Source organism: Calcarisporiella thermophila, assembly GCF_041956535.1.
Source record: "Calcarisporiella thermophila strain CBS 279.70 unplaced genomic scaffold VTP21scaffold_5, whole genome shotgun sequence".
Lineage (NCBI taxonomy): Eukaryota > Fungi > Calcarisporiellomycota > Calcarisporiellomycetes > Calcarisporiellales > Calcarisporiellaceae > Calcarisporiella > Calcarisporiella thermophila.
The window spans coordinates 769,572-779,532 of record NW_027192195.1 but is presented as its reverse complement, the minus strand read 5'-3'; the positions used below and the strand labels follow the sequence as shown (position 1 = coordinate 779,532).

Sequence of the window (9,961 nt, the reverse complement as noted above, 5' to 3'; positions counted from 1 at the left end):
GTAAGTAGCACTACATTCTTTGTAGGGCTGCTGTCTTTCGGATGGATGCTAATGGAATATAATGCAATCAACTGTGCTATCGATTCACGTTAATTAGCCGGTAAGTGTCATTGCATTTTTTGAGAACTATAGCAATTCAGTTGAATGCTTATGAAATCTGCAATATAATGCTAATGGAATGTTTTACCTTACATTATTGTGCTTCATGTGCTTCTAAGGCAATTAAGCGAGCATCTCAGCATTTGAACACCGTGATGTCGAAACTGGAACCCGCATTAAAAGCTCGACCAACAACGCTTTAACAAACGCAAAATATGATCATGGATAGTTGTTTTTATTATCTATATATATCTTTACATAATTTTTATATTGTCCATTTCAAATAATAACCGCCTCCCTTCATTTTATATAGTTCAAATTTGATTAATTTTAGCCCAAATAAAGTGCCTTCTAAAAGCTTCACGACGTTTCCTACGATTTTTAATTTAAACGAAATTCCCAGAGAAACCTCTGAAAACTTTTTATATCTCCCCTCATTTAATTTATTCGCTTCCTTGTAGAATATCAAATTGGTTTAGAATTTGATAGTGAGGGTTATTGGTGTGTTCTAGTGAATGGGAAAGCATCTCATCTAATTGTAAAAAATTGGACAAAGCTGTCCAATAGCTCTTGGTAACAAGGGAGGATGAAATATCCTATAAGCCAGCATGCCAATCTTCCGCGAAGCATTCGAGAATTATATGGCTTGAACTCTGATTTATCAATTTCTACTGTAAATTCGGTATATCTGATCCGACTTGGAATCTCCAACTTAGTGCTTTCCGTCTTGCGTTTTGGGTTGAGCATGTCTATATACGAATTACTGTATAATTTACGCACAAAAGTAAAGAATAAAAAGTGCAGATGAAAATAAAATTAAGGATGAGGTGATGGGTAGAGCTCTTGGATGCAATCCATTCAACCTTTTATGAATGTGTAAAGAAAAAAAATGGCAACACATATTATATTATATATTTGCCTGTCGAATGGCATGGATAATGGATTTGAATACACGCGCCTGTCTTTCCTCCTTCGCCGTCGTGGTCTGATTGTCCTGAGCGCGATCACCGACGTCTTCCGCGTCGACCGCGTGGGCCGCTGAACGCATCAAGTAGGCAAAGTCGGACAGCTGGGAGAGCGAGAGTTTGGCCGTGGCCCGCAGCACACTTGCGTTGTCGCGGAGGGTCTGTGCGTGTTCAAACTGCGCTGCGACTGCATCGGCTCGGTCGACGATGGTCGTCGGTACCCCAGCCATGCTTGCCACATTCATTCCGAACGACTTTTGGCACGCGCCTGGCGTAAGTTTGTAAAGGAAGGTGACCTCTCGGTTGGTTTCGTCCACTTGGTAGGACATGTGCATGTTGGCGACGCCGGGCGTATGCGAAAACTCATCGCACAAGGTCTGGTAGTGCGTCGAAAAGAGACCGAGGCATCCGATGTGCGTGGCCAAATAATGCAAGACGGAGTAAGCAATGGCGTATCCGTCAAAGGTGGAGGTGCCGCGACCCAACTCGTCAAGGATCACCATGGAGCGCGGGGTGGCCTCGTGGAGGATCTTCGACGTCTCGCTCAACTCCACCATAAAGGTCGACTGCCCCGCCAAAATATTGTCATTCGCGCCAATCCTCGTGAAGATGCGGTCGAATGGCGTCATTCGACATCTTCTTGCTGGCACAAAACAGCCAACTTGTGCCATAATAATGGCCACACATGTCTGGATGATATCAGGAACGATTGTAAATCGTGTTTTTTTAACAAAAAAGAGTCCGCCCTCTGGACAAGCTTACCTGTCGAAGTAGAGTCGACTTTCCGCCCATATTCGGACCCGTGAGTAGAATGATGTGCGGTTTGTCTCTCCCAAGATGGGTGTCATTCGGGATAAAGTCCGTGGCAACGCTAACGCAGAAGGTATGTTAGCCTGGTCAGTCTAAAAGCCATCTTCGTGTTGGAAGAGCGTCATGCTTACCCAGGGACCACACAAGGGTGTCGAAGCTCATCGAATTCCAGCACACTCTCCCCTTCCTCTATCAGCTCTGGTCGGCAAGCGGGCTCTGTAAGATACAAGGCAAAATTATTACACTTCTAGAAGCTAGATTAGCAAAACCAGATTTTCCCCACCTCCTAACGACATGGATGCCTTGGCCAAGCTGATAAGACAGTCGATCTCGGAGATGATGCAGACAGCTTTCCTCCAGTCCTTGTAGTTCAGGTCGAATTTGCGGTAGAGGCGACCCTGGATTGACTTGAGAATATTGCTCTTAGTTTCTTCGGCCTCCTTGAGCTGGCGCACCAACTCCTTAACCGTTGGGTTCCAGTAACGGTTGACAGCCTATATTGAGGTTTTAGAAAATGCCCCTTCCATCTGAGCAGGTGAATATACACGTACCTTTGTCTGTGAAAGCTTTATGAAGTCAGAGGGAACCTTGATGTTGCTGGGAATTTCCAACTGATAGATTTCTTTTCCCAGATCCTTGTATACCACTTTAGAGGTCCTAGTGGGAATAGGTTGGCGGTGAGGTTCAAAATAAAGGAGATGGCACAGGAGGAGACAGTGTACCCCAGCTTTTTCTTGACTTCGTTGAGATGTTTGTCCAGCTGCCGCTTGAGGTCTTTGATTTCTTCGCAGATTTGATCCCAGTCCTCCTCCACCCCAGGTCGAGGAATAATATTCCCTAATGTGCATACGCAGTTGAGCAAAGAAAGCTCACCAAGCAACAGTTCTCGTATGACTGAGCGACAAAATTACCTTCTTTCGCGGCAATCTCGTGGTCAAATGCAGTCTCAAAAAACTGCAACTGCTCTTGCAGGTCAGGGAAGGAATAAAATAGCGCTTGAAGCAGGTGCGAGGTAAATGTGCAGGAATAGGCCTCGAAGTCAATCATGGTTTTCTAAAACAGCAAATTGATGAAAGTAAGCTTCATCCTTCGACAAGCTGGTGGCACGTACCATGATCCTTTCAAAGCCGCCGAGAACATTCAGGAAGTCTTTTATCTTGATGGAGCCAGCGTGGATTCGGCTAATCAGTCGCTCTAGGTCGGGCAATCTGGAGAAGCGAGCATTGAATGCGTCCTGCAACTCGGGACAAGAGTTTAGTTCCTCAATGGCATCCAATCGGTTGTTGATAGCCGAAACACTTCGAAGGGGATGGCATAGCCACCGCTTGAAGAGACGTTTTCCTAGTAAAAGTAGCGAAGAGAGATCGATAAACGGGGCTTCAACTAATTAGCACTGGCGGTCAGACTCTACCAAAGGGAGTAATGCAGTGGTCGAGCAGGCGGAATAAGGTTCCCTCCGTTCCTCCATCAAAGTTATTCTCTAGCACTTCCAAATTCGCTAGTGTTTGCCCGTCAAGGATCAGCGAGCTCGACTGTCGAACGGGATCATAGGAGTGAAAATTGCCAAGGGATATCAGCTCCGCATCCAACTTCAGCTGCATTATGATAAAGGGGACAAATACGTATTAATGGTTGAAGTGCCGTTGATGTAGGATTGAAAATATATTACCATTCGGAGATAGGAGAAGAGCCCTAATACATTAGAGTTTAGGTTAATTGATAAAGAAAGCCATCCATCAAAAAAGACATTATTACCTCCAGCCGCTGACATTAATAACGGGCTGTTGGTTGCCATTTTGAGCGCAGGTGGCCAGGCTAGCGGTGGAATCATTAGTAGGGAATATTAACGAATGATGACGGAGAGTGGGTTTGGTCTTTACATTTCATCTCTTCCACCATTCCATCCCCTACCGCATCCTCCCCTCCTGAGTTGCTGCTCTTGAAATAGCCTGCAATACGAATTTCATCCGCTGTGGTCCGCTCATCCCAAAATTCTCGCTCGGGTGCAAGTGCATTCCAGATCGGGCTGTTGAGCGTGTTCTTGAGAATTCGAATGGTCTTAGGTGAGAGCATACCCTAAATGACGCAATTTTGTTTCCACGTCAATGCACAACTATTGCCAATCACAAGAACACCGATATAAACCTTTTCAGTCACCAGTTCTCGTGGTTTAATCTGCATGATTAACGTTTCGAATTTGGTTCGGTCAGCATCATCTTGGAAAGCAACCAGGTTGAATTCGGCTGTGGAGGTGTCGACGAAGCAGATTCCAAACGATGGGTCAGAGACACCGTCGTTAGAAAAGCTCTCCTGGAAGTGGGATGTAGGTGATTTGCAGGTCAATTGAATGTCATGGCACGCTTGAGTTTGGGTAGAGATTACCTTAATGGCCATGCAATAAGTCGACATATCATTTGTAATCATGGCGCCATCCACTAGAGTTCCGGCAGTCAAAATAGAGCATAGTTCTCTTCGTATTACTTTCTCCTCCTGAGATCAGTAAGGGCGGATATATCAATTGAAGCTTCCTATATCCAAGATGATTGGAATTACCTTTCCGCCTTTTGCGCCTCTCTCCCGCATCTCTTTCGCCAATGCCGTTTCCATCTGATCCACTTTCGCGACTTTGTGACTGTGTAAAATAGGTCATTAGTTCTATAAATTATCCCAATAGTTTAATAAAACCAGGCTACCCAGCCGCGATAAATTTAGCAGCCCATTCATCGAAGCTGGATTCAGGAACTCCGGCCATTCGCATGTTAACGCGGTCCGTCAACTTTAGATCAAATTGTTGATGACCTATATCGGCGTCCTTTTCATAGAGCTCTGAAATAGAGATTTACAAAGAGTGAGAAGCTTCTCAGAAATATTGAATGCGAATGAAAGGCCTCACCAAAAAATTTTCCCTTCTTGAAAAAGACGACCTATTTAAATCCAGTAAGTTGAGTGAGTCGATTGAAGACGTGAAGCAGAGTGAAATAGGCTCACAGTATCCCAATGCGTGGATTTAATTTCCCAGAACTGCTTCTCAAAAGGTGTAAACTTATTCCACGCCTGGGGGGGTATGTACAGACTTCGAGGATCATAATCCGGAGATTCTGTATTTAATTCAAGGGAAAGCCCGTTGAAAAATGGTCTCTATATTCATGAAGGGGTAAACATACCTGGTGGATTCCCATTCGCATCACGAATGTCTTGGAGCCATGAATAGCGCTCCTCGTTCTTTTTCTTAAACTCTGCAGCCCTTTCCTTTAGAGAAGTCAATAAAATATGGTTAGAGACACTCTGGTTGTGTGGAGGTGGGAAGTGGCTATACTTTTCGCTTATCACTTGGTGAAGAAAATGGCGATGCAGATGGAGAAGAGAAGTTCCTCGATGAGGGTGTAAACCGCTGGAAATTTCGGTGATATTATGGTATGGCATTTTAGCTTCAATTGAAAAAAAAACATTCATAATCCATATAGTTCACCGACCTTCAGCTTGTCTAGAGCACTGTCACCATTTATGCGTGGAGTTTTGGGTGTCCTTGGAGCCTTTTTCGTAGCAGGCTCAATATCGTCCGAGAAATTCTCAGCTTGATTTGCAAGATCATCTATCCAAAACAAATAAGCAACAAAGGAAATATTTTTAAGCCTTTGACAGCCTACCATCACTTTGCTCATTACCTTCAGCCGCCGGCCGATATTCATCCTCACTATCGTCATCCTCGGGAATGATCCTTTTTGAGTTACGCTGAAGCTTCTTCCGAGATGCCTCCGAGTCTGTAGGAAAAAAATAGTCATAACATAATAAGTATAGGGGCATAATCATGTCCAAAGATATCGAAATGACTTGAAGGATTTTCTAGCTCTTCTTCCTCGTCTGATTCGAAATATCGTGGCCGCTTTTTAACGCGACCCTACAAAAAAATGAGTCCATGGTTAATGCACTCGTATCAAAATCCGTGTCCATTCCATTAATCATGAAATGTTAAACCGAAATAACTAATCCAGTCCTGTCTATTCACCTTTTCGTCCAGTGTGTTCTCCTCGTCGATCTCCATTTTCTTTAAAGGCGAAGAATCTATAATAGCAGCTGGCTCGTTCCCGATTTTTGCAGGAGTGAGTGTAGTAGGTTGCAGCATAAGGCTGGCATTCTTTTTTGGTGTAGTGCTGGGGTGTTGCGCGTTAGGGGAAGGTTGAGAGGGTGATGATCCATTACGGCCGAAGAAAGAGAGAAGGGATTGCTGCGCTAGTGGTTGTGATTTCTTTCTGTCACTTGCTGTGCCCTTTAATGATTTTTGCTGTGTGGGAGTAAGGGCCGTCATTCTTCACAGCCAATTTGAAAATGGGTGCTCTCTGCTGTGTTTTCGGGAGATATTAAGCTGAAAAAATTTCAAGACACGCGTTATAACGCGTTGATGGATAAATTGTGGCTCCTTTTTCTAACCTAACTGAGCCGCTCCGCACAGGCTGAAATTTAACATCTGTGACTGCTTTTGAGGAGTTTGGACTCGATCAGCGAATTGGCTTTCTCCAAAATACCTTAAACGTTGGGACTCTAGAAATTGAAATTAGGGAATAAAATGCATTAAAGAACTGAAAATATATTGATATAGTTCAAATTTTATAACATTTGTTTTGCTATCATAGATCGTTTTCCGCCTCAAAAATCCCCCTTAATGCCGTTCCTACATTGTGAAGATGCTATAACATATCTAGTTTTAAAAGACATTTGAATAATCTCTTGACATATACGCTTCTCAGGTATATAAATTATAGACCCGATCTTTCTCAGGCTCCCTCCTGACAAAATAAAATTGATGAACTTATTTATTTATTTGCCACACGGATTCACTTGAGCGCAGTCAAAGTTAAATTAGGTGTCAACTTCAATGGAAACGTTAGTTTTACGTAAAAATGAGAATAAAACGGCCATAGCTTCTGAGTCATCTTCTCCCTTTTAACCGGTCTTCGCTATCAAAGCGGGGTCGGCCAAAGCACGATTTGGGTTATTCAATGAGACGTCATAAATATAGGAAGCGGGTAATAATTATAGAGAATGCGCAAGGCAGAATAAAGTGAGACTAATACCAAGGTATATAACACACTTTCCAATCAAGAAAAAAAACACATCATGTACTTTAAATTACAAATTAGGAAAAAAAAATTGGAGGCCTATTTGGTCCGAGCCATTTCTGCTGAACGGTGTCGCCCTTTGGATGGAGATTTTTCCTCTGCAACTGTGGATGCACCAGGTTTCCGTCGCGACCTAGAGGAATTGGTCGCAGGAGAGTTTGCCGCCGCCGACGAAGATTGCTTCAGCGGGGACTTCGATCGGAGAGGGCTCTTACTTGCAGCTGTGGCCGCAGCGGCTGCAGCTGCGGCGGCAGCACGTCGAGTGACCATAGTTGACGGTCGGGAGGTAGTTTTCTCTGTAAAAGTCGAGTTAGTCGATCGAGCCGCTGAAGCTGCCACTGCGGCGGCAGCAGCTGAGGCCGCCGAAGCTTTAGCAGCGGCTCGTGTGACAGGCGATCTTCTTGTCTTAGCAGCAGGCGCTTCAATCTCCGTCTTGTCCTGCTTGCTCAAGGTCTTACGGGGCTGCTTCGGAATAGGCATTTGGCTGACAACCAACACCTTCTCCTTCTCATCAGCACCCCGAGTTTGACCTGCTCTCCCTGTCAGACTCTTCCTCCTGCCTTTTGTGCGCAGCTGAGGTTGTTGCTTTTGCAGATGGCGACGCTCGGCGGCCGGTGAAACCCCTGTGGGCGAAGATAACAACGGGGTGGATGTGGCCTGCCACATCGACCGCTCCACAAACTCAAGATAGTTTTGTTGCGGCCCCACCACCATCCCTGGCCGCATGATACGCATGAAAGCGATGACCTCTGCCGCGGTGAAGTGGTAATGCTTCATCAAATAGCAACCGATGAGCGTGCCTGTTCTACCCAGGCCAGCCATACAATGCACGGCAATCACCCCTATCATTGTGGATCGATTAGATCCCGAGCACAGCGACCATCGATTTCTCAAGATGCCAATGAAAGCAAACCTTTTTCTTCCTCGCATATTCTCAAGAACCTTCGCAGCACCCCCTCGGGCGGGCAAGTTCCGTCCGGGAAGGCTAGGTCGATGTGGCGAATCCCTACGGACTCGAATCGGCTTTCCGCGTAGATCTTTCTATTGAGTCGGATTACGAGCTTCACATTCACCTTGCGAAAATAATTGATGACCACATCAAAGGCCCTGGGCGGCCGGCGCATCGAATTCGGAGAATAGGTGTTATCCTCCGGAGAGGCAAAAGCAATAAATTTAGGGGTAATCCAATTTAGATCCCCATTCTCGACTTTTTCGAAAAACTCGTACCTAAGTGAATGGATACCGGATCAGCCGCTATATTCGATGTAGGAAAATTCCCCAGAGCAATATATACTCTTCGAGATTGAATTGGTCCAGGTTGAGGAGGCGAAGTCCAATGGCCCTATAAAGGCCACGCAAGCAGTCAAGGATGTTAATTTGGTACGTGTCCGGGCCTTGGCCAGCATCTCGGTAGGGGATTAGGGAAGAAGCGATGCTTGACAGCGGAGCGCAGGCGTCCTCGGGCATCAGCCCTCTGACGATCATCTGTGGATGGGAGGAATCAAAAATGGTATGAAAGTATCCGTGAAGTCGGCAATAATTACCAGATATGTGCAGAGTAAAAATGCCGTGTTGGTTTTTCTATGGGGATCCGCAGAGGTATAAAGGCAAAGTTTGTTATCCACAGAGGCGGATGACTACAGAGACAAGATTGAGTATTATGAATCAATGAGGCACGAATTACAGAGCCATACTTCAATTTTTTCGTGAAGGAGTCCACAGAATCGAAAGATATGGCCCACATGCATGGGTCCGAAATCAAGGTGAAAAGGAAAGTATACACAATAATGGTCCACGGTGAAGTATTGAAGATCTCCATCGTGTTCACACTCGGGAGGAGACTCCAGCCAAGTAAAATAAAGCCGATCTATTGAGTGAAGATTAATTTTCAATGCAATCAACAACACAGAAGCTCCGACTAACTTGGAATAAATTCAAGCATCGGGTGCGGGATGGATTTAGTGTCTATGGAATAGTGATTGGTGAGGGGGGATGTGGAGGGAGCCACATCCAAGGGTCGATTCACAAGCATGCTCTCAATCGCGCTAACAAGTAATGGTATCGTAGATATATTCAAAGAAATCTTTGATGGGTATCCGCTTGCGAAAAAAATTAGAGAAAGGGATTAAGCAAAAATAAACAACGCAGGTTGGTTCTAGTTCGCAGGGTTATAGACAAGGCAGAGGACCGATGTTGACTACATCAAAGGGGAAAGGGCAGAGGAATTAGAGATTACAATAAATCGAAAAAAAGCGGAAGCACACTTCGCGCTTGACCGACGGGACCGTTTTCAACAAAGGGGGGGCGGGAGATTGGATGGGATTGGTCAATTGGGCTGATTTCTGAATCCGAGGGGTTTAAAGAAATGGGCTCTGGTTCTTCGCAGAAAGGGGAGACCCTCAAGCTATGCTCGCGGAGCCCCCATTGGCCGGGGCAGGGGAAGCGTGGAGATGGGCAGGGCTGAAGGCACGCTTCACCCGAAGCATATTCACCGGATCCGCTAGGCCGGTTGAGCCAAAGGGCGTGAGGCCCTCGCCCAACAAGGCCCTTGAATTCAATTCTTAAAATAAAAACGCATATGCCTTTTTTCGGAGTGTATCGGCGTGGAGCTCGGGCTAAAAATAGTCGTCATTACAACCCTTTCAAAACGCGAGGGAAAGGGCCCGCCCGCCGCTCATGGAGAAGGCTCCATCCACAAACCAGCAGACGCGGCTATATCCGCCGCTGCCGCTTAAGAGCCCTCATTCTCATCACTTTACTTATACCAATGCTCTGTCCAGCCGTGTAGAGAAAATTGACGTGTATATCTAAACCCAAGGATGGGAGTATCAAGTTAAACGTCGGCATGAAGGCCATGTACCATGACCTATCTGGAGAGCGTCGCGTCATGTTATCTCACAAACATTTTTATTACTCCTTAATTCAAAGATGAACTATGACAGTGGCCAACAAAATTAACACAAATTTTCA

The 9,961-nt window shown here is 45.4% G+C and overlaps 2 protein-coding genes across 2 annotated transcripts; both read right to left on the bottom strand.

Annotated features, from left to right (window-relative positions):
* Positions 1–1,006: 1,006 nt before the first annotated feature.
* On the bottom strand, positions 1,007–6,180 carry VTP21DRAFT_9412 (uncharacterized protein; the record flags this gene model as incomplete). The annotated part of the gene is made up of 24 exons (XM_069400366.1): positions 1,007–1,753; positions 1,827–1,935; positions 2,006–2,090; positions 2,158–2,368; positions 2,426–2,531; positions 2,597–2,711; positions 2,786–2,927; positions 2,986–3,215; positions 3,286–3,469; positions 3,544–3,566; positions 3,630–3,689; positions 3,755–3,950; positions 4,020–4,184; positions 4,257–4,364; positions 4,428–4,506; positions 4,568–4,700; positions 4,768–4,798; positions 4,863–4,972; positions 5,039–5,123; positions 5,191–5,265; positions 5,348–5,466; positions 5,522–5,635; positions 5,706–5,772; positions 5,881–6,180. The coding sequence occupies 24 exons, from the start codon at positions 6,178–6,180 to the stop codon at positions 1,007–1,009; spliced, it is 3,594 nt and encodes a 1,197-aa protein (XP_069254299.1).
* Positions 6,181–7,030: 850 nt separating this feature from the next.
* Positions 7,031–9,023, bottom strand: VTP21DRAFT_9411 (uncharacterized protein; the record flags this gene model as incomplete). Its single annotated transcript, XM_069400365.1, has 6 exons — positions 7,031–7,833; positions 7,905–8,218; positions 8,286–8,476; positions 8,536–8,628; positions 8,686–8,858; positions 8,915–9,023. 6 exons carry the CDS (start codon positions 9,021–9,023, stop codon positions 7,031–7,033), a joined length of 1,683 nt encoding a protein of 560 aa, XP_069254298.1.
* Positions 9,024–9,961: the final 938 nt, after the last annotated feature.